Source organism: Prionailurus bengalensis, chromosome F2 (assembly GCF_016509475.1).
Source record: "Prionailurus bengalensis isolate Pbe53 chromosome F2, Fcat_Pben_1.1_paternal_pri, whole genome shotgun sequence".
NCBI lineage: Eukaryota > Metazoa > Chordata > Mammalia > Carnivora > Felidae > Prionailurus > Prionailurus bengalensis.
The window spans coordinates 45,980,581-46,005,434 of NC_057353.1; the positions used below are offsets into that span (position 1 = coordinate 45,980,581).

General features: G+C 39.0%; 1 protein-coding gene across 1 annotated transcript in view; it reads left to right on the forward strand.

The window, feature by feature from the left end:
* Nucleotides 1-24,854, forward strand: part of VPS13B (vacuolar protein sorting 13 homolog B) — an 828,197-nt gene that overhangs the window by 761,364 nt on the left and 41,979 nt on the right. The window contains 9 exon segments of the mRNA XM_043601463.1: nt 6,973-7,128; nt 15,288-15,551; nt 16,222-16,305; nt 16,483-16,658; nt 17,380-17,550; nt 17,906-18,107; nt 19,233-19,421; nt 21,988-22,134; nt 24,139-24,422. Coding sequence (XP_043457398.1) covers nt 6,973-7,128; nt 15,288-15,551; nt 16,222-16,305; nt 16,483-16,658; nt 17,380-17,550; nt 17,906-18,107; nt 19,233-19,421; nt 21,988-22,134; nt 24,139-24,422 — 1,673 coding nt within the window.

Here is a 24,854-nt window from a genome sequence, read left to right on the forward strand (position 1 = left end):
AATTTTTCTTGTTAAATATCTGTTTCTTCCACTATATTGTGAGAATTTTCAGTGCACGTAATGCGTCTCATTCCTCTCTATATCCACCATGTGTACTACAGTTCATTGGCTTATGGTAAACATTTAATAGATGTAGATCCTAAAAATATTTGCTAAACTGAAAAAAAAACCCAAAAACCTATTGCTCTAGGAAATAAAGCTCAAATAAGTAAACTGCTCCAAGGATCATCTGAATAAGTACGAGAGCAAGCCAGACCCTATGGGAGGAACTCTGAGGCTACAGAGATGAACTGAACACCATGTCACCCTTTTAGCAAAGTGCCGGCAGTGCAAATGGGAAAGCTGCGATACTGCCTAGGACAGACGGGGAATACGCAGGAAGCTGAATTTGAGTTTTTAAAATAGAAATATGTCATTTCTTAGTCCTTAAAATGCAGGCTCTGTATGCTTTCTATTAGACATTTTTCTTTTTAATAACATTAATGTTTATCTGATTGCAAAATAATACATATTTATAGTATGAAATTTGGAAATTACATAAGAGCACACAAAACACACAAAGGAAAACTTAAAATACATAATCCCACAACCCCAAGATAACCACAGTTAGCATTCTGGCATTATTTCTAGCCATTTTCTCCGCTAGAAATAGGCATATATACTTTTTCTTCATTTTACAAAACCAGAATGTATATTGCAAGTATCTTTTTGTAATGTGCTTTTTTTCAGTTAATCTGTTGCTAACTAATGGTGCTAATGTGTTTGCATGCTGTGATTTTTTCTTCAGCAGCTTGAGAGGATTCTACAATATAGGTATGGTTAAGCACACCTTACCCTGAGTAAACGTACCTGAGTTCAAATCTTGTCCCTTGCCCTCCCCAGCACTGTGGCCCTGAGCAGCTATTCAGCGTCTCTGGAACTCAGTTTGCTTTTCGTCTGTAAAATGAAACAGAAGTATCTACTTTGTAAGATTATTTTAAGGAATAAGTGAGCAAATCTATAAAAAGCACTTAACCCAGTGCTTGGTACATAGTATGTGTCTAACAAATGATAGCTTTTATTGTTTTTACGATATTTTATTTGATCAATTTCCTACTAATGCATAATTTTCATTATTAAAACAATACTGGAATAAGTTACATCTAGGTTAATTTTTGCACATATGAATAATTACTACCTTATGATAAATTCCTATGTAGAATTGATGAGTCCGTATCTAAGACTAAGATTTTTGACAAGGATTTCCCTCCCACTGCAATCTGTATTCTAATGGACATTTTGTGAGTATGCCAGGTTTCCCTTTTTTGTAAGGGGCTGTTTTAGGCTGATTACACAGTGTTTGTGGCTTTCTTTGAGTTCATTCATGAGGCAAAACCTACAAGCACTCATATTTTATGGAAGAGCAAACTACCCAACACTTGTGTGAAGACAGTGGAGCCTCCATTATATCACCTCCTGGACTATCGATTTGGAAAGCTTTCTTTTTCTTTTTCCTTTTTCTTCCAAAATACACTGCATCAAAGAGTCCAAGTTATCCACTAGAAAATAAGTCAATATGATTTATTTCCGCTTTCCTCATTCCTTACTTGTGAGATTGTGTTCTATAAATAAATGTAAAAGAGTGTATAGAGTGCTGAGATTTCCAGTATTGAATCAGGGTGACACCAAGCATTAGCCATTATCTAGAAATTTTTCCACTTGGTTTTTTAGCATTATGTCAAATACTCTGAACCTTCTGAAATTTAACTGCCTTAAAAAAACAATAATGAGCAGCATATTTCGATTTATTGTGATGTTATTTTATTGGTGTGAAATGTACTATCAGTTCTACTTGTACGTTTCAAACAAGCACTTAAACTTTGATCTCTGTTATTTGATCTGTAGCTTTCCAGATATTATTTTAGATAGACAAGAATTTTAAAAAATACTTTAACTTAATTTGCACTCATAATGTTCACTATATCATCTGAGATCTACTTTATGCTTTAATATCAATATTGCAGTATCTGAATTATGGATCTGAGGGGTTATATTGATTTGTAGTTTAATCTAGTATCGTTATCCACATAAGGCAAATCTCCTGTGTTGAAAGGTCATTCAAAAAATAGGAAGTTTTTAAGAGTGTACTGATCTTGGTGAGCACCAAATAATACACAGACTTATTGAATCACTATATTGTATGCCTGAAACAAATATAACACCATATGTTAACTATGTTTAAAAATGTATAGACAAAAGGAAAAATTTTTAAATAGGAATTTCTAAACATTTTGATTTAATACTCAATTTTATGATATTTTGTACACAAGTATCACCACTAAAAATTTTTAATGTCTATTTTGGGTTATTTTTCAATAATCCCCACTCATTTATTAAATATCTATTGAATGCCTACTGTGCACTAGGCTCTTGGGATATAATGATAAGTTTAGAAGTTTAAAAAATATACATGATGCCTAAGCTTTAATATATGTATTAATGTATACATATATTGAAAGGTTTATTTCACTTGGATTGAATGTTAATTTTTTAGAACTCCTAAAATTTCTACAAAGAATATAATGGATTGGGGAAATATTTGAAGTTATTTTAGATTTTCAGTTTCTTTTTAGAATATTACATATTACTGTACAGTATATTACTATAAAATGCAAAAAAAAAGTATAAGTGAATCTGAAGACAAATTTTTTGTCTTAGGTAGAAATTATCTCAATAACAGTTTTAAAATGAGTCGTGAGGGGTGCCTGGATGGCTCATTTGGTTGAGCATCCGACTCTTGATTTTGGCTCAAGTCATGATCCCAAGGTCATGGGATTAAGCCCCGCATCAGGGTCCACACTGAGCATGGAGCCTACTTAAGATTCTCTTTGCCTCTGCCCCTGCCCCTCTCTCCACTTGCTCGCTCTCTCTCTCTCTCTCTAAAATAAATAAGTAAAAATAAAAATAAAATAAAATAAAATGAATAAAGTTCACAGACAAGTATCCAGTACCTTCATTTATATTTAAGATATAATTTTTAAAATTTCGTCTTCCCCTTTTCTTTCCCTTCCTTGGTGTACCCTCTGTTCCTATATTTCATCCTGTTTTTCTTTCCTCTGTAACTGATTCAGGAATTCTCCCTTTGGAGGTTACTGTGGGTGGTCCTGAGAGCTGACCCCAAACCCCTGATCAGTAATTCAGTTTTAATTTTTATTTTGTATTGAAAAAAAAATGAACAGAAGGCTGTATATGCTCCCATTTGAGGTCTTCAGTGGAAAAACTATGAATTTAGTCTGGCTGCCAGTACAGCCCTGGGAAGGGGTGGGGGCAGGGTCTGCTGGATGAAAAGAAAATGTAGTCTCTTGGGACCTTCCAACAAGTGTGGCCACTGTACAACCTGCCTTATTGCTTAGTTGCAGTTCCCATTGAGAAGTTTAAACAAGAATTGTTCCTATTTTGACTTCTTCCCCAATGGAAAGTATTAGACACTAGCTAAGTAGGCCAAAAAGAATGAAAAGCCTGAATAGAAAAGATGGTAGAGGAAGTGAGTCAGTAAGGGAAATGTAATAGGAAAGAGGGGAAAGAAAATTTCCAAGTTGATAAGAGAACATAAAAATACCATGGGCTCCAGGCCATAAAGGATAGTGATTTTTTTGCTAAGGCCGTTGCTTCTTCTTTCTCATGTTTTCATGTTTCTGGCCCACCTTGCCTCTCCTCCTGACCGTTGCCCTCTTACCTCCACACTCCACTCTTACCCTTCTCTCAACACACTGCTGCCCAATACAGAAGGCTTCATTCAAAAGGCTCATTCTTCAATAAAGCACAAATTCCTCACTTAGTACATCAGTGCTGGCCGCAGTCTGCATCTGCCTCTCCGACCTGGTGCCTCACTCCTGTTTTTCATGTTCCCTTTGCTCTAGCCAGTCAACACTATTATTTTGCCCCCAAGCATACCTTCTGACTTTCACATCTCACATTGTCCCTTTGGCCCAGAAAGGAACCTTCATCTTTGCCAGTTGAAATCCTGTGGTAACTCTGAGACCCAACTGCTCCATGAAGTTCTCCTTATCATAGCAGCGTAGAGCAAGCCCTCCTTTCTCTAGATTCCTGTACCATTTTGTTCCTCCCCTAATGCTTCCTGTTATTTGTTTGTGCATGCTTTATTTTACCTATAAGATCATAAGCTTTTCGCAGGACAAAGAACACAGCTCGTCCTCCTTATTTCCTCCATAGGGGCTAGCATATCACCTTCCTTATAGCAACCAAGTAAAAATGAACAAAAAAAAATGCATTGGGTGAATGATCAAAAGAAATGTTATTAGGATCAAGTAGTCGAACACAGATTGCAAATGTTTATGCCTGGTTTATTGTTCCTTCAGTATAGAAATAAAAATCGACCTATGAGTATTTATTATTAAACGGAGAGTTCAGTACCTATAGCAGTGAAATTTAATCATTTGGTTCAAAAAGAACAGAACACGCCCCACTCACCTGATGCCCAGGAGTCTCAGCACTGCTGTCTAGTGTCTGGATCAGTCACTCATGGGAAGGAGGACCAAAGCAGTGCTGGGCCTTCTCATTTCCTTTTTGTAGATTTTCTCTCTTAGGAATGTAATTTCTTTCTTAATAAAGTATATGTGTTTAATAGCTATTTAGATGTTTTTAACAGCAGACCAAACATTACAAATATTCTACTGGTGATGCATATGGGGAGAGGTGTTATGTTTTCCCCCACCCAGCTTTTCTGTGTGAATTAAATCCAAACGTATCTGGATTCTCATAATTCAAAGAAAATATCTGCACCAACATTTTGAGAACAAATAGCTGCCAAGCGAAACCTGACAGCATATTCCTTGGTGACACTCAGTAAAAGCTGTGTAGACAGAGTGAGCGGCTACCTAAAACTGAGCTCATATGCAAATGTGAACACTCTCCAATTAAAATTACATTGTGTACATTAAGCCTCTCTTCAGAGGCTGTGGAATTTTCAGGAAAAATATCGCCGAGCTTGACCTTAAGTACCTTGCCTCATTATTTTTTTGTCATTTCCAGCTACTAGTCTCTCCAAAGAAAACAACTCTCTTGTTTCTTTTAGTTTTGTGTGTGCCCTGAGCTCTTATTCCCAATTGGTGCTACAAAAAAACTGAAATGGTTCCAAACACCACTATTGTTTTTCTTTTTTTCTCTCTGTAACTAATATTTAAAGATCAAAGATAACTCTGGTACTTTTATGTTGTAGAGTGTAAGACCAAATTTTCCCTAAAGGTATTTGCTGTCCAGGATTTTTTTTTCTTTTCTTTTTTCTTTTCTTTCCTTTTCTTTTTTTTTTTTCTTTTCTTTCTTTGTCTTTCTTTCTCTTTTCCTTTCTTGGTTTCTTGCTTTCTTGCTTTCTTGCTTTCTTTGAGCTGTAAGCTTTCTTCTTTAGAAATCATCTGAATGGTAGCTTCTTGATTTCACAGGGTCACTGGCAGTTGTATGCAGGAAGAGCTGGAGTGGGACCATATTAAAAGGAGGGAGATGAGTTAGGAGGTTTTTAAAAAATATTTTAGTAAGGTACTTAAAGACCAAAAGAAAAAACCCTCCCTTAACTTTCCACCAAAATCATATTGTGATAACTAGTACCTTGGGAAATTTTTTAATTTAAGCACTTTCTGAGGATCCTTCTAATGCTGAAACTAAAAAATAATCTTTCCATCAAAAAGCTTTTGTTATAATAATTCCCATGTAAATTCTTATTAATGTATTCATTTTAAGGGTCTATTATGATAGCTTTTATACAATATTTTTAAAGTTTTATTCGTTCTGTTAGTTTGGAAAATGTTTCATATGATTAGCCTTGGGTTCATTCTTTTAAAGAATTATATATATTGGGGCACCTGGGTGGCTCAGTTGGTTAAGTGTCCGACATCAGCTGAGGTCATGATCTCGTAGCTCGTGAGTTCAAGCCCCACGTTGGGCCTGTGCTGACAGCTCAGAGCCTGAAGCCTGCTTCAGATTCTGTGTCTCCCTCTCTCTCTGCCCTTCCCCTACTCATTCATAGTCTCTCTCTCTCTCAAAAAATAAAACATTAAAAATTTTTAATAAAAAATCATGTATGAGATGAAAGAAAATAGTGAGTTTGTATGTCATATAAATGTTTTTCCTAGAATGTCAGTTGTATTTCCTTATCCTTAGTAATTGTATAGAACATTGTTTATCTTCATTGTATCCTAAAGAAGCAGTAATTATTATATTGTTTTGGAATACTTGTTCAGTTAAACTGATTTTCTTAGCCGCATTTAGTAAGTAGAAGTAGAAACAGAAAATATTTCATGATCATGAAAGAAATCTAAATATTACCAAAAGTGGCAGTACTATATGAATAAATATGAATGAATCAGGAGACTCATTTGGTAAAACTGACAACAAATACACACTAGAAGAAAAATAGAACAAAGATTTCCTCATACTTTAAAAATGTTGAAGGTAGTTCTAATTTGATATATGTGATCTCATAAAAACAGTATATTGAATGAACTGCTTCCTCAAATTGCCATTTTGTTCTTCATCAAAAGCAAAAATAAAGAATGGCAATTTAGGGTCAAAAATAATGCCACAAATGAAATTTTGCTTTAATTATTGTCTAGCCATAAGAAGGAATAAACTATCAGCCAAGACCAATGTTCTTTGATCTTACATTTCAACCTTCTTGTCCTCCAGATGATTGAAATGGTCTTTTCTCAAATGTTCAACAGGCCTTTTACCATTTGATAGGACAATTATTTTTAAGAAGGTTTAAAATGTGATCTGGAAAACCACATTGACTCTCTGTGGCATATTTGCTATTCTTAGCCTGGTTGAATAAGCTGGAAGTGGATGAATAATGCAGGTTAGAAAGAAAACAGATGCTAAATATTACAAATAGGAAGGTTTTCCAGCAACGAGACTTTCATTTTAGGACTAGATTTTTGTTGGCACTTTTGGCATCATGATGATTATTGTTTTTCTCTCCAGCTGTTACACATCTGTATTGAAGGCTGGGGCAATTGGCGCTGGTCAGAGCCCTTCAGTGTGGACCATGCCGGGACTTTCATTAGGACTATTCAGTACAAGGGTCGAACTGCTTCACTCATCATCAAGGTTCAGCAACTCAATGGAGTGCAAAAGCAGGTAAGTTCCTTGTGTTCATGGCCCAGACAGCTCTTAATTATTTGATGTAACTAGTGGAAGGGGAACTTAAAGAAATGAAAATAATTAAATAATAAAAACAAAATCCCAGTGGTATGTCTAGTTCTGCCTACTACTACTATGCACAAGTTTCTTGATGATCCTGAGGATGATGATGGCTTCAAACCCTTTGTCTCACATCTTTTACAAGAGCTGCTAACGAGCAGTAAAATTTACTGATTTTAGTTTCACCTCTTCTCTCTGTCACCACCTACCTTCTGGTAGAGGTGCTAATGAGCTGTGAAATGGCCAAAAGGCCTTTATTAAGAAGGAGAAGAAGGACAGGGTGTTGGGGACTCTGGATAACCCAAAGGTGGATAACCAGGAGTTGGTTCTCATACATGTAAGGGTAATCTTTGAGAAAGTGTTGTGATACCTCCCATGACAGAGTGGGCCGGGGTCTCCAGCAAGCTTTCTTTTCCTAGGAGTTAATATTAACTGCAGTAAAAATTCACTACAGTCCAACTCTTGGCATATAAAACCTCAGCTCTCAGCACATATTTTTACGTATTTTATAAAACTTCCTTTTGGCTGTTTTTGAAGTTCTAAGACTGCAAAGGGGAAAAAAAGTATCTGACACTTTTTTTGTGTTCTTAAGATGTGAAAATGTGGTTTTTAAAAGATGTTTTTCAAGCATGGCACATATGACAAGAGTAGAAAGAAAAAAAGGAAGTATTAAAATCTGAAAACTGGCTTCACTGCACACATAATAACTGGATTTGTCATAAGAGTTTTAACATATACATCAGCATCTGGATTGTAACAGTCTATCCAGAGCTTATGTGAACAGAGGACATGATAGAAACAGCCCCCCAGACTCTGGACAAGGAAAAGGGGAGCTTTCCTTAGCAGGCAACATGGGCTCCACCATTGCCCGTACTTGGCAGACAGGAAGCAACTGGTGAGGTGAACAGTAGGACCCGTACCATGTACGTCCCTGGTCTGCACCTAATCAGGGAGCTGGACTTCATGTTCTCATTATTGTGGGCAACAGGAGTGAAAAGAATATAGCAGAAGAGTTTTCCCAATGAACTGACCATTCTTCAAGTAGTCGGTGACTGCCTGCAGTGGAACAGAGTAAAATGGAAGACACTATGTGACACAGGCTTCACTCTTAAATTGCAAGTGTGTATAAACCCAACAATGTACACAACCGACAGTAAGTGTGAAGGACTCTTAGAGGTTTCACTAAGAAGATATGACTTGAGTTGGGCTTTGGAAAACATGTAGAATTTGGATTAATAGAGGCCAGTCCAAGTAGACCGTATAACCTAAAGATAGGAGCATGGGACAGATGGGTCTTCCTGGGGCTCCTGATGGAAGCAGCCTAGCCAGTGTGAGCTTTGAGCTAGAAAGTCGTAAGAACAAGACATGTCTCTGTCATCTGGCTTCAGGACTCTCTTACTTGGATATGCGCTCAACAGATACCTGCCCAATGAGTACGTTCTGGTTTGTGATTCTGTCACTCATGGTCTTTCAGAAATTCCTTATACACCTTCCCATTCACCAGTGTGCCTGAGAAATGGTCACTCAGCATCCGTTTGAACACTCCACATGATACAAGGCTCCTTTTCTCACATGGTAGCCCTTTCCATAGTTGGTTACCTCCAGCTATACAGGAAGCTCTTTCCCAGTTTGGAGCCAAAATCTCTCACCATTTGGCCAGTTTATACCATTCGTCAGAACTTGAGGGGTACACCACTTGTGGTGAGGGATCTGTAAGTTGTATCTGCCCTGTATTACAGCCCTTTGGAAACATAAGGGAAGCTAGGATGATTCTTTCTTCTTAGTTGCCTTTTCGTTAGGCCACTGGTTCTCAAACTTGCATGTACGTCAGAATCACCCAGAAGGCTTATTAAAACGTAGATGCTAGGTCCCACCCTCAGAGTTCCAGATTCAGGAGGTCTTGGGTGTGACATGATAATTTGTTTTTCTAACAAATTCTGATGATACTGGTACAGGGCTCCCACTTTGATGGCCATTGCTGTGGTCTAAACTTCCCCGATTCATTCAGCTCTTTTGCCTGTGGTTGCTAGAACAGTGGCCAGTTAGTGGAATGGGGGGTCACTCCATGGAGAAGTGGTTCTCATGGTGTATCCTGGTGGTTAACATCATAGCCAGTCTGGCTGTATCCCCTTGCTGGCTGTGTGACGTTCAGCAAGTTATTTAACCTCTTTGATCAGTTTCCTGATCTGTGAAATGGGGAGAGTGATTGTGCCTTTGTCACAAAGTTAGTGGCAATTAAATGAGTTTGTATATGTGAAGTGCTTACGGTAGTGCCTGGCCCACTGTCATAACTCAGTAAATCATAGGCACAATTATGAAATATTCCCAGGCATGAGTAACAGTAAATGGACTTTGTTGTGTTAAAGTAGTGCCTCCTTCTTGCATAGATATTATGTATCTTTAAGGAATAATATTAAATTTCAGGGATAAATTAATATATACAGTGTTCCTGAGCAGATATTACGCTTCGCAACAATAAACCCTAAGTCAAAAAAGTTGGCCATGAAAAGTACCTTTTTTGAAAATTTTCACAAAATGTTACCTTTTTTTTCCCCCTGATAATAAAAGATTTCTCAGCCTTACTATTTATTACCTGATACCTTAGGCAAATTTCTTAACCTTTCTGTGCCTCCATATACCCCTTGTAAAAGAAAGCACCCAATAAATATTAGTTTCTTGTGGTTATTTTTATGTTAACTGTTTTCAAATATTTCTGAAAACACAGGAAAGCCTAAGGTAGAAAAGAAAAATTACCCATATTTTTGCCACCCAAAGGTAAATACTTGGGTGTATTTTTTCCTACTGTTTTTTTCTATGCAGATATTTTTTTTGACTAACTTGAGATCTGATTATAATTAGTTTTTCAACTTGTTTTTTTCACTTAACATTATATGATGCTTATCTTCTCATGTTATCTGAAATTCCTGAACTATCTTTTTAATGGTTGCATAGTAATTTGCCCTGTGTTATGTTGAAACCCATTTAGACACCCATCCCCTTGTTACTGCACTGTTAGATAATTTCCAATTTGTTGCCATAATAAACCCTTAAATGAATATCTTTGTGTATACATATGTATGTCCAAATGTTTGTGTCTGTCCTGAAAATAATTTGCTATAAAACTTAATTACCTGAGCAAAAATGTGAATGTTTTTGGGGTGCTTGATACATCTTCCCAGACTGAAAAGATATACTTTATTCTTTAACCAAAATTCATTGTTTTGTGTCACCGGATTCTTGTTAGGGCCACATTAGTCCTTCAAATAACTAAGTATATATATATATATATATATATATATATATATATATATATATATATATACACACACACATATATATATATTCGTCCCAACCTTCTGCTGATTTTCTGAGTTTTCCAAACTATTAGCAAAAAGTTTGTTAGTTTTAGACTAACAAAAATTTTTCCATTCATTAGAAGTTTAAGGAATCCTTTTCATCATTCTCTCTGTTAATGTCAAATATACAGATTTTTAAGGCATCTGGTGCAAATCACATTTCAGGATTTCCAAATGTTATTTGTACCATTGAATGTTTCATAATTATTTTCTGTAGCAGTCCCTCTCACACTTTTCTCTGCTTGTATTCTACTATAATAAATGCTGTTATTAAAAAGAAGAAGAAGAAGAAGAATCTAGCCAAATAGGAAAGGACTCTTCAGAAACCAGTAATGGAAGCAGAAGCCACCTTCCCGTTGCATGTATCTTTTTGAAAGAAGTGTCATCTTGTCCCGCAGGAACTGGAGGTCCATTTTCCATTCCCATTGTCATAGAAGGCACATACACGCAAAATTTATATTTTGAGTTTTAGAATTTATTGTCATAGCCAAGTGAGACTGGGCTCTAAATTAGGGCCATTTTAAAAACTTAGCAAAATAATGGAAAGTGGAACACAGAAAGAGCAGTTTGTTTAACCTAGAATGAAGCAAATGGAAAATGGTTGGTACTGAACCCAGGTAATGCTGAAAGGTTCAGCAGGCCACCAACTTCAAAACAACCGCTGCATATGTCAAAGTTGTGAAAAGTCTGTCTAGTCTTTCAGTTGGATTTAATTTTTTATTGTCAGGGTAGATCAACCAAAATTCAGATTAGCTCCAGTTAAGGTACATCAGAGACACAGGATTTCCTCAATTAGCCAGGTTGGGAAGGCAGATAGGAATCAAGGTTTCAGAAGAACTTCACGAATTCCTTCCTCTCTCTCATATTGGCCTCTTTACTTCTGTCCCACCTGGGCTGGGAAATAAACTGCAGCTGCCTAATTACCAAGCTCCATTTGGGGAGGTGAGTGTGTGCAGCTCCCTGATGTACCTTAACTGCATTAACATGCCCCTGGATGATGGAGAATTGGCTAGTGCGCATTTGAACAATGCCATTTGGTTGTACCCTGCCTTTCTTATAACCCTCTCATTTCTCCAGTTGAATGAAAACTGACCACATACAAAATTTCTCAAGAACTTTGTACATTATACAGCTACCCCTGTACACATATTGGCTCCCACGTTTCCCATCCCCTCATTGAGGAAAACTTCACCACTTTAAAAACTTAAATGTACATATGTATGTATGTATGTATGTATATTTGTATCTTTATACATACACTTTTAATCATGGCTAAGATATCATTTTCCAGTGCATCTGGTGTTCTAGAGTTATTCTTTAATATCACTATTCTTCTTGGCACTGATCTAATAAGAGTTCTGAAACCTGCTAAGTAAAATCACATGTGGAAATCTTCAATACACGTCTTTGTGGCTTTGGGGAAAGAGGAGAATTAGTGTGAAACCTGGAAATGTGTATTAAAGAGAAACCCTACATTAAAAAAAATTAAGTAGCTGTCTTCAACTGATAAATTAATCTTGAAATTTTAACCATAATTTTCAAAATAAAGGCATTGTAAGTGTTGCCATGTTGAAGAAAAGCAGACATGGCTCTCGCTGAACCCTGCGTGGGAGCAGCCGTGAAGAACACCGCTCTGAGGAGTAGCCATTTTGGATTTCCCTTCATCTAAGTAGCCTTCCCTCCCTGGCCACTTTTAAGGGTTTTCTTTTTATCAAATTTGAAAGCCTATTTAACAGGCTTTATAGTTGAAAATGAAACTATAAAAACCCACCAAGAGGATCTTTGTCTTTAAACAAAGTGAGTCCCAGATGGTTGCAGAGATTCTGTGGTTTCTGTGAGAGACAGCAAAATTCTCTCCTAAATCTCATGGGGCCCAAAGGTTCTGAAGCAAGAGCAGTGTGCATACATTGCCAGGCCTGGGCACACCAAGAGTAAGAACAAAATTGAATATTGCCTCAGAGCTTTCACGTGTTTACCTAAAGTTAGGCGACGCTAAGGCCTCATAAGACTTAACCATGAGTGCCTGGTAACCCCTAGCATATGCTAAAGAAAAGCTTGCCTGCTAACTTAGGACTCATGGTCCAGTTGACTTCTGTGTTTGTTACTGAGAAAACATTGTTTTAAAAGATTATTATGGCAGAGTATCTAGGAATAATATAACAGTTAGGCACAGTTTGGTTTTTACAGATGTTCTCCTTCTAAAGAAAATTCAAAGGAATAGATAGTTGGAAAATAAGTGTTTAAGAAAATGCTAAATTTCACTGTTCAACTAATACCATTTGAAACAACAATGACATCTTATTTTTGGTCTATCAATCTAGCAGGTTTATTTGGGGTAAGTAATAGTTCATTCATAAATAATTATTCATAGTTATTTGTGTAAATAATAGTTTACTTACAAAGATGTTTACAAAGTACCCTTAATCACATAGGAAAATGTATCCATTAGGATGTTTTCAGTTTGAAGTAACAAAATAGGCTTTTTAGTCTTCATAATAAGTTAATGAGGAAGAACTATTCCTCTTTTACATTTATTATCTCACATAATAAGAATGAAGAAGTCGAGTTAGGTGTTGGTTGATTAAGCAACTCAGTGCTGTATCTGCTGCTCTGCTGTCCTGTTGGATTTGCCTTTTTTGTCTTAAGATGCCTACGAAAGATGGATGCATATATATCCTCTCATAACATCTTCCACGACAGACAAGAAGCAGGGCTTTTGCTTCTCAAATTGTCTCCCTTATCAAGGAGGAAAATGTTTCCCAGGGCCTTTTAGCAGTCTTCCCTTTTCATATTATTAGCCAGAGAGCGTCCCATGTTCACCCCTAAAGTAATCACTGGCAAAAGGAGAATCGATTTACCAGGATTAGTTTGTAACAATTATAATAGATTCTAGGGTTCATGGAGGTGTCCACCTTCCCTGAGTACTTTGCTGCTTTTTGAGACCTAAACCAAATGAGGGTTATTCATATCAAGGGAAAGGGAGGAACCACCTATTTAGCATAGAACCAATGGGATCTACCACATTTACCTTATGATGGGCAGTTTTTATTCTCTTCTATAGTTTCTACATTTTCTTAATTAGTAGGTATTAATTTTATAATAAACAGACTTTCAGAGTGATTATCAGCACAGACTCTAGGCCAGAGAGTCTGGGTAATGTCCCGCAAGTTATCCATCATCTTTGTGCCTCTGTTTTCCCTTGTGCCTCTGTTTTCCCTCATACATGAGTCATAGCAGCACCTATTTGATATGGTTGCTGTGAGAATAAAAGAACTAATTTGTAAAAATGAGTATATACACACACATATATATGTGGGTGTACATATGTATGCAGAGAAGGAGAGGGAGAGATTTATTTTAAATTGGCTCACACAATTATGGAGGCTGAAACCCAGAAGAGCTGATGTTTTTTGGTCTGTGTCCAAAGGCCAGGAAAGACCAAAGTCTCAGCTCAGTTGGAGGAGTCCCTCCTACTCAGGCTCTTTGTTCTATTCAGGTCTTGAATTGACAGGATGAGGCCCACCCACACTGGGGAGGGCACTCTTCCGTACTCAGTTTACCAATACACAGTGAACCTCACCTTCACAGGCACACTCAGAATAATGCTTGATCAAATACCTGTGCAGCCTGTGGCCCATTCAAGTCAGCACGTAAAATTAACCATCACATCCTTAGACCCATAAGTAAGCCACATATGTATGGGTATGTGTGTACGTGTGTGACAGAGAGAGAGACTACTATTTTTATAATCTGGAAAAAATATTACAAACAAGAAAATCCAGTATATGAAAGTCCTTTGTTTTCCACTCATGGTGAATATTTGTATTACAGAAGGATTCACTGCATAGGAATAAATTTTGCATTATCTTTTCAACTTCAACTGATTTCAGAGACATTTCTTAATGTCTACTGTGAACCATACTCTTAGCTGGATGACAAATTGGGTAATACATGGGTTTAATGGGTAATTACGTGTGTTTTACAATGATACATGCTTCTTCTCTATGGGGAAGACCTGAATAAAATAAAATAAAATAAGGCATCTGAGTTAAAAGTTATTTTTTTATTATCAATTTATAAAATGATCTCTTACTGAGTAAGACTGCAGGAAGCCCTTGGAAACCAGCCTTGGGAATAGATACATCACCAGTTGGCCTCTCAGCCACCAGAGCCGAAGTCTTGTTTTCAACCCCCATCTTTTTTGACTGCCACATTATGGACACCACTCACTACCACATCTTGGTCGGTCTCTGCTGTTGGAGTTTCAGCAACACCACTTCTTCTGGTTTACCTCCACCCCTCTTTGCCTCTTCTTCTCCGGCCCCTGGCCTGGCTTCTTGCCTCTGAGTCTGCCCCTAAACTCTTGGTCAGTTGCTAGTTTCAACCTCCACCTCTTTTCCAGGTCAACTGTCTTTTGTGTGTGCACATTTGCAAGGTTTTCATTCCATAGGTCTTTTATCTCCCGCCCCACCTCACTCTCAAGCACACAATCAGTGTTTCTAGCTGGATGTGGACCCTGCCTGTGCCTGTCTTTTGAGTGCTGTAAACTCAACATGAACAAAGCAAATACGACCAAGCCTTTCTTTTGGTATGCTCCAAATAAGCTAATGACTTCATTTTCTTTCTGTTAAAACCAACAAGTTTACTGTCAGAACAGTTATGTGTTTCCGGTTCATGAAATCTGAATTGATGGAGCTTTATTTGTGTTATTTATTTGTTTGTTTATTTATTATCTTTTAGATTATCATCTGTGGAAGACAGATCATCTGTAGTTACTTGTCTCAAAGTATAGAACTGAAAGTCGTTCAGCATTACATTGGTCAGGATGGAGAAGCTGTGATTCGAGAACATTTTGACTGCCTCACAGCCAAACAGAAATTGCCTTCATACATACTGGAAAACAGTGAACTGACAGAGTTGTGTGTAAAGGCCAAAGGAGACGAAGATTGGTCAAGAGACGTGTGTTTGGAATCTAAGTCCCCTGAGTATAGCATTGTCATTCAGGTATAAGAAGTAGTACAATCTGGAATAGAGCAGCTTTAAAATTAACATTCCTCATTATGTTCTTTATTCACTATAGCACTTTATCTAAAAAATGACCTGTACAAAAGAGGGAGATCTGAAATAATATAAAAAGACTTTGAATGTTGCTTCTCAAAGTGTTTCCTCCCATCCCACAGCCACACAGGAGTTCTTAGAGCTATGACACTACTCCTTTCAGGTGGAGGCAAGTTCTATCTTGAGAAAGATCCTGATGCAGCAGGGCTTGGGGTGGAGGTGTGGGGGAGGGGGGGAGGGAAGGGATGGTGTTCTCCCCACTTGAAAAATCTTGGCAGTGGGCTATCAATTGCTTATCTCTTTCTTGCCTTCTGCCATCATCACTTTCATTCCCACGAGGGACAAATCTTCTCAGCCGTTCTCCCACCCAGTCTTGTGTCAGTCTCTCCTCATACCAAATCCCCTTGTCTTTAAGAAAGCGTTGGCTTCATGGACTCACTGCACGTTCACTTTATACCATAATGAAATCTGTTTTTGCTTAGTTATTCTTTTTTTTAGTGGCTTTTTTCTATAAATTTAAATTGTTTAATTCTCAAAACTGACATTATATCTGTGCCTCATTTTGATTAATTAATAAATTAGTGTTTAATAGAAGCCTTTACTACCTCATATGCAGGTGCCATCTTCAAACAGTTCCATTTTTTATGTGTGGTGCACAGTTTTGACATTAGAACCCAACTCTCAAGTGCAACAACGAATGGTGAGTGCTTTCCAATCCTAAAATATGGTATATGACTCTGACCTCTCCTGTTCTGAAATAAATTAAGGTCAGAGTGACCCAGAGAAGAGATTTATTACAAGTTTGTTTCAGCATCAAACAGCTGGAATACTGCAACAAAGCAAATATGAAAGTTGTTCTGTCCTTTTATTTTTATAGATTGTGTTCAGCCCTCTTTTTATCATGAGAAGTCATCTTCCAGACCCCATTATCATACATTTGGAGAAAAGGAGTCTGGGATTGAGTGAAACACAGATTATTCCAGGAAAAGGACAGGAAAAACCACTGCAAAACATAGAACCTGACCTTGTACATCACCTAACATTTCAAGCAAGGTACTGGAAAAGTCCTCACATTTTTCCTAAGAGAGATTCAGTAGAAAAGCAACTTTGTATTATGGAGGGGAAGAAGGGACGTAGAATTTTTTGTAGGGTTCCTTATGAGAATGTTATTTTAAAATTGCCCTGCCTAGGGGCGCCTGGGTGGCTCAGTCGGTTGAGCGTCCGACTTCAGCTCAGGTCACGATCTCGCGGTCCCTGAGTTCGAGCCCCGCGTCGGACTCTGGGCTGATGGCTCAGAGCCTGGAGCCTGCTTCCAATTCTGTGTCTCCCTCTCTCTCTGCCCCTTCCCCGTTCATGCTCTGTCTCTCTGTCTCAAAAATGAATAAACGTTAAAAAAAAATTTTTTTTAAATAAAATTGCCCTGCCTAGTGTTCTCTTATCCTCTTCAATAGTTTTGGATAAAATTCAGCCTCTTTCATTAAACTTAGAAATAAATAAGAGGGATCATAAAATTTAATTGACACATAATTTCTCTAGTGGAAGAAGAAATGAATAGAGCTCTCACCCAAGAACATGGGGAGCGGGGGCAGGGAGAAGGGGCCAGGGCCCATATTATGCAAAAACTGTGTTACCAATCCCTAAATCACCAAAAATTGCCTCAATCTCACAAAAAAGTATTGGTCTATAATACATCTAGGGTTATATTTTTTCAATAAATTGTCTGCCACTTTAGAAATCTGGTATTTACTCCTATTTTTTCCTTTCGACTGCCTAGAGAAGAAGATGATCCCTCACACTGTGCTGTCCCCATCTCTACATCCCTCATTAAGCAAATAGCCACTAAGATACACCCTGGATGCACAGTTAATCAGATCCTTGATGAATTCTATGGGCCAGAAAAGCCCCTTCAACCCATGTGGCCATATAATGAAAAGGATTCTGACAGGTAATGTTCTCCAGCAATCTTTGTCTACAAACGTTTACCAATATTAATAAATGACCATTCACCAAAATGCTAGATACCATTAAAGGTGTTTTTAAAAAGAAGATATATGCATGCATCTATCCAATTCTGACCTTTTATTGTCTGGGTAAATGTATTTTGTAGACTGCTTTACTCATAACCTAGAACGTAATTGCGTGAAAAGTTTCTTTCTCCTGGATGCAAATTCAGCGTTGGATGAGTCTAGTGTGAAAAGGTGTCATACAAGAGCATTGTGTGTCTGGAATCCTAAACATATTTCATGAATACTTAAGTCATCATTTTTCATTGAGTCTCTTGGATGTGGTATTTGGAACAGGAATGAACAGCTGAGTCAGTGGGATAGCCCAATGCGAGTGAAGCTGTCAGTCTGGAAGCCATATGTTAGAACGTTGTTGATAGAACTTCTACCCTGGGCCCTGCTTATCAATCAATCCAAGTGGGACCTCTGGTTGTTTGAAGGAGAGAAGATTGTTCTACAGGTTCCTGCTGGCAAAATTATTATCCCTCCTAATTTTCAGGTACTATAACCTTTTTTTTAGCTAATATGAATTCTTTGCTTTCAACAGCTAGCCTTTATTCTGAGGTTGCATTTATGTTCTTAACAGAATCAGTTGTAGAAAACTGTCGTCTTAGATGCATGTGTAAGGGGTATGGAATGTTCTTTGATATTCAGAGACATTTCAGATGTCTTTTTTCCCCCATCAGCAGTATTCACGCTTGAGTTATCATTAAATTTGATAACTTCTAGTAGTTACATTTTCATTTTCATTGTGTACAGGATATTTGACAAGCATTAGGATTGGCCTACCCAGGGTATGTTAAGGATATAGAGTCATATTCTGTGCTAACCCACTCCCTAGATAGATTTGTGGTTCTTACAGAAATTCTCTGGGATCTGCAAGGTGGGTAAGAATTGAGGATTTCTGAACAACTGTTTTTGTCAGGGCCCCTTTTCCTTTATAAGTGGACTTGGATATCCATAATCATAGATGTCCACCCAGTTGTTGATAATAACAATATGGAGTCATTGCTGGCACAGGGGGAAACCCTAATGTAAAACAGAATTTCACAGCAAGACTGTACTCCATCACAAGAGAACTTTCTTGATAAGGCTAACCCATTTCAAGAAGTACATCAATCTGTAAGAAAACAGAGTACATGGAACTCCTAAATAAAATGTTTTTCTGGTGGGGAACAATTGAAGAGTACTTTTTTTGAGCTACAGTTCATGAACATCTTTATTCAATTGCATTTTCCTATTTTTTTCTTTTTTTTTTAATAATCAGATGATGTTACCTTATGGAATTAGAATGCTGACCTACATGTACCTAAGGTTGCATATTATTCTTTTGTTGAATGAAATGAAACCCTTAGTTTTTAAGTTTTTGTTATTTATAGGGGAGCCACAGTTGGGGTTGTTTTTTTCCCCCTTCCATAAATATGAATTCCATTGTGAATCAAAGAAAACATTGGGAACTAAAATAAAATGTATGTTGCCATTACAAAAACAAAAACAAAACTCATAAAGGGATTTGGTTGCCTAAGTAGACCTATTATATAATATAAAAAAAAATTCCTGTGAATTGAGGTAAAAATATCATGGTTAATAAAAATACTTTATAATTGAGGCATTATTTTTCCAGGAGGCTTTTCAAATTGGAATATACTGGGCAAATACGAACACTGTGCATAAGTCAGTAGCAATTAAACTGGTCCATAACCTGACATCTCCAAAGTGGAAAGATGGAGGTAATGGTGAAGTTGTGTCATTGGACGAAGAAGGGTTTGTTGATGCTGAAATAAGACTCGGTGCTTTCCCAGGACATCAGAAGGTAGGATCAAAGTCTGCATGGCTCAGGGGAAATAGCATGCCTACCCCTCCACCTGTTTAAAATGAGTCTACCCCTTTCTTTTTAATCCAGTTTTGGTACAACTTGCTCTAGACAATTTATAACAGTCCAACACGTGATTTCTTAGACCTCTGTCTCATACGGGGTTTTTTTTTCCTTTAGCAGTGATAAAAGCCATGTCACATAATTTATCCAATAACCACTCTATTTCGGAACACTCAGCGGTCACTTGATTGATCGTATGTGGGGGGAAAATGAACTTATTCCAAAATATCCACAAATGTACTTGGCCTCCTTTTCTTAGAGCAGGAAGTACAGTTGCTAACATTCTGTGCACTGAGTGAAAGGACAAACCTCCTATAGCAAAGGTTACGTTCCTGGAAAGGGCATCCTGAGCAAAAGCCGCTCTAATTTTCCCATGGTGCCAAATGTTATGAGGAAGTTATATTCCTAAACAGAGGACTGGTTCTCACTCTTTAATGATATGAATGCAGAAAACATACTTAATCGGCTATTTAACTAAATACAAATGGTGCATGATCTTCAGCATCAATCTTTTCTAAACTCTATGAAAACCAATTAAGTTCAATAATATAGTAACAAATCACAGCAACCGGTATGCGTGAAAGCCCAATATCATAGTGTACCACGTTAAGGTCTCATGCTGTACTTAACAGTATCTTCGTTATTTTAGCCCTCCCAATCAGAAGAAGAAGGGCTACTTCATCATAGTAGTATGATTTAGAATGACCTTTCTCTGGGGAGAAGTTAGATTTTGACAGGCATCTTTGAAGAGCCTCTCAAAAAAAAGTTAGGGTCATTTGGTGACTTTTTAAAAATAAATTTCTCTATACAAAGAAGTTGGTTTCTCTTCAGTATTCCAGGCTGGTATCCATTTCCTCAGAGTTGTCTGGGCAACACATGTTTATGTTCTGCCGGCCAAAATACTGTAACATGGGTGTAAATGGCAAAGAGCTGCAAGCGTGAATCACCCAAAGCTGAATAGTTGTAAGTTGAGAACGACCATCAAAACCTGGAAAAAAATGTGATGCCATACAACCCAACACCCAATACCTCCAGCACCTCACAAAGTGGCCACAGCAAATGCGGAATAAATGTGAATGAATGAATGGACTGGTGGAAAATATATTATTGCCTATATTTATATCATTATTCTTTCCTGGTGATTCTCAAACTTTTTAGTGTCAGGACCCCTGTACTCTCTTAAAAATTATTGCAGACCTCCAAAACCCTTTTGTTCATGTGGGCTATGGCTATTGATACTCATCAAACTAGCAATTAAAGCAAAACTTTAGACCCCAAGAATACACAAACATACATTCTGTATGTATGCCACGACAGTAATGACATCATAGGTCATATAACCCCTGGAAAACTTCACTGTTCACTCATGAGGGAATTTGAATGGAAAAGACAATAGCGTCTTGGTATTTATTATGAAAATAGTTTTGACCTTTGGACACCCTGAAAGGATCTCATAGACCCTCCCCCCCCACCCCCAATACACACACACACACACACACACACACACACACACACACACACAAGGATCCCAGGCCGCACTTTGAGAACTGCCATCCTGACATTACCATTTACTAAGCGGATATCTTCTCTGAGCACCAGTCCGTCATACAACATGGTAAGGTAATGAGATGATACACGCAGAGGTTAAGAGCTGTACCATAGGACCAGACTGCTTGGTTTTCAATCCCAACTAGACCCTCTCTGTCTTTTTGACCTTGAGCAGGCTACGTAACCTCTTTGAGCCTCATTTCCCTCTTCTGTAAGATGGAGACAATAGTAGCTGCCCCATGTGAGGATTCTGTGAGTTAGCATGTGTAAGTACTTACAAGTGGAGCACAAGAAAGCAGTATGCCACGGCCACTCGATGCTGTTCTTGGGGCTCCCGTTGGTCCCTCCCAGGCCTTTCGTGAGGTAGCTGCCACGATGAGCATGAGGAAGAGGAGGAGGAGTGCTCGACTTCATGTTGAAAACCTGAGTGACCTCTGTTTACATACAAGTGTTCCTACGTAAATACTTTGTGAGGGAATTGGCTAAATAACTTGGAAACACCAGAAATAACTGGTGTGCCAGGACACCTGTTGTAAATAGTGGCCCTTTGGGGAGCTGGGACGTCTTTGAGACTGAAAGGGGACTCTGATAAATATGCTGGAACATGGGGCGCCTGGGTGGCTCGGTCGGTTAAGCGTCCGACTTCGGCTCAGGTCATGATCTCACGGCCCGTGAGTTCGAGCCCGCGTTGGGCTCTGTGCTGACCGCTCAGAGCCTGGAGCCTGTTTCAGATTCTGTGTCTCCCTCTCTCTCTGCCCCTCCCCTGTTCATGCTCTGTCTCTCTCTGTCTCAAAAGTAAATAAACGTTAAAAAAAAATTTAAATGTGCTGGAGCAAAAGGTAAAATTGGTATTGTCGTGGGCAAGCTGAGAGATAAAATGGCCCTTTAAAAAAGGAGAAAGTTTTACGTGCCTTATAATGTTTTCAAAATTGTTCTTTCCTCACTTGTCTTGCAGTTATGTCAATTCTGCATCTCCTCCCTGGTTCAGCAGGGTATACAGATTATTCAGATTGAAGACAAGACTATGATAATCAATAATATGCCCTATCAGATATTTTATAAACCGCAGTTATCTGTCTCCAAACCCCACTCTGGAAAGGAGGTAAGCAATCGATAGCATTATTGATTTGTCTTAAGTTTCGATCAATTAGCGATAAGTAAGATTAAGGTTTTAGCCTAGAATAAAGAAGGAAACTAACACTGAATGTAGGTAAAGAGAAATTTATTTTGAACTGAATTAAAACCACGGATGTCGTGGCCAGCGCTTCCAGGTAATGAACATGCAGCAGGTCCCGACGCACTGCTGGATTCGTGTCGTGTATGCCCCAGCCGCTGGAGGCCACAGCACACTCGGCTAGCATGCTCGCGAAGGCAAAGCCCCGCCCGCGGGGCAGTGGCCTGAGGGCTGGCTCCCGGGTGTCGTGGAAAAGAGCATCTGCCTCGCAGGCTGCGGTGCCTGGAGGAGCCGTGTGGGCAGAGGGCTCGGCCCCAGCTGAGCCACACGTGTGGGAGCCCTGACTTCTCTGCCCACGAGGAGAGTAACTGTGAAAAGGTACCAGCCCATTTATGTTAGCATCCCACTGGCAGAATATGCAGAAAATAAATCCAAGAAAGAATTTTGATTCTCTTCTTTATACAATTAAAGTGAACACTTCTATTTTGAGAGAGTAAGGAGATATTTTAAAAGGACTTAAAAACATGATATGCTAAGTGGTAAGCTGTTGTTTTATGCTATTGAAACTATCACGTAGGAAAGTATTTTCTTTCTTTAGCTATGTCTGCATTTATTTTTATCCCTTTCAGCTCCTAAAAATTACATTAGAACACTAAAACAGGATGAAAGTCTTACTCTTCTAAGCTTACAATGCATGATAGTATTTACAAAAATGTCAGAATAATCGAATTTCATTTTGGTTCTTCAAAGTATCAGTAGAATAACTATGTGACCAGAAGTACCCGGTCGGGAAATAGAAGTCAACAATGTTTCCATTTTAGGTGAGGATTTGGCAAGAGAATCAGCATGTGTGCAGATAATTCTCCTGCTCCTCCCCACCTTCGGGCTTCCTGAGACCTTCAGTCAGGGCTTTCCACGCTGACATTTCCTCCTCTGAAAATAGGCATAATTTTTCATTCCTTACAGGTTTTTGGTGACAATTAGATGAGCTAATATGAGTAAAAAGGCCAGGCACTCAGGAAATGGTAGTAGCCGGCGGCAACCACAACCCCAGCATCACAGTGAACTCCTGCTCTGCCTCAGCTCCCTGGAGAAGAGGGATGGGCCCACGTACTTCCAGGCAGCTGAGGAGTGTCCCCTTTTTCAACCATACCCTGCTTCATGCAGGTGTAGGCATTATTTTTAAAGACATGACGGTCCCTAGCCTCTCAGAGAGGTGTGTGGAACAGTGGGAAACCCACCAAATGGGAAGCAGGAAGCCTGGCTCCAGCTGGGCTTTGCCACTCACTGTCTTTGTGATGTTGGACAAGTCAGCAGCTCTCTGGAAAGCAGCTTCCTCAGATGTGAAAGAAGAGTTTTAAATAAAGTATCTCTAAAGGTCCTTTTTAAGTCAAACTTCTGAGACTTTCTAATGTGCCAGAAACCCTGTGGAATTTCAACTGAGGGTTGGGATCAGAGTTTCCTCCTCCCTCAGGATGAGCCTTAAACAGAGTTTGTCTTCTGAGCTCCCAGTTCACTGTTCTGTATCTCATTCAGCTCTCTTCTTCCCAAGGCCCCTCAGAGCGCACCCTTTCAGTCCAGTCATACCCATCCAAGAGGACTCTCTCCCCAGCATGTGGCATGTCGACCCTTACGACATCTGGATTTTTGCAGTACCTGGGGGACATTGAGAACTTTGCATCACCTTCTAAGTCACCCCGGCCCTATCATGTTTCATTATGCCTAGAAAAGCAGACCCTGCCCCTATTGCTTGTAATAGTCTCGTTGGGGCTTTCTCATGGGAATGGGATTCTCACATGCCCATGTCCCCCACCCAGCCACCTCCTGAGACTACATGGTTATGGTTTCTTAGAAGCTGTGCTTTCAAAAGCTCCCCTTCTCTCCATTGGTGCAGTAACCGTGCTCTCTCGGCATTGTCTTTTCTTTTCTCAGTATTTTCACGTTCCAGACAGTGCCACTTTCAGCATCTGTGCAGGTGGAGAGCAGCCTGCTGTGAAATCCAGCTCCCTTCCTTGCTGGGACCTGATGCCCGATATCAGTCAGTCACCACTGGATGCCTCCATGCTGCAGAAGCAGATCTTGCTGGCCTTTTCTCCTGCCTCAGGTGCCAACAGTTCCCAGTGCTGGAGCCTGCCGGCTATAGTTAAACAAGAGTTTCCCAGACAGAGTGTAGCCGTGCCCTTCGGAAGTTGTGGGGAAAATGGATTCTGCACCAGGTATTTTATCTCCGTGTGAATGCCCTTCTTAGCTTGTTGCGATAGCTCTTCATCAAGGTACCAGGAGAGACAAAAACAGCTGCATTGCTCACCACGTGTAAAACTGGGTTTTACTTTTACTTTTTTTAATGTGTATTTACTTTTGAGGAGCAGCAGAGGGGCAGAGAGAGAGGGAGACACACGTGAGCAGGAGAGGGGCAGAGAGAGAGGGAGACACAGAATCTGAAGCAGGCTCCGGGCTCTGAGCCGTCAGCACAGAGCCTGATGCAGGGCTTGAACTCACAGACCGTGAGATCGTGACCTGAGCTGAAGTCAGACGCTTACCTGACTGAGCCACCCGGGTGCCCCAGGTTTTACTTTGATTTTTAATGGCTTCTAGACATCGTACACAATTGGGCAAACATTGTGATCACATGTGGGTTGCCCCAGCGT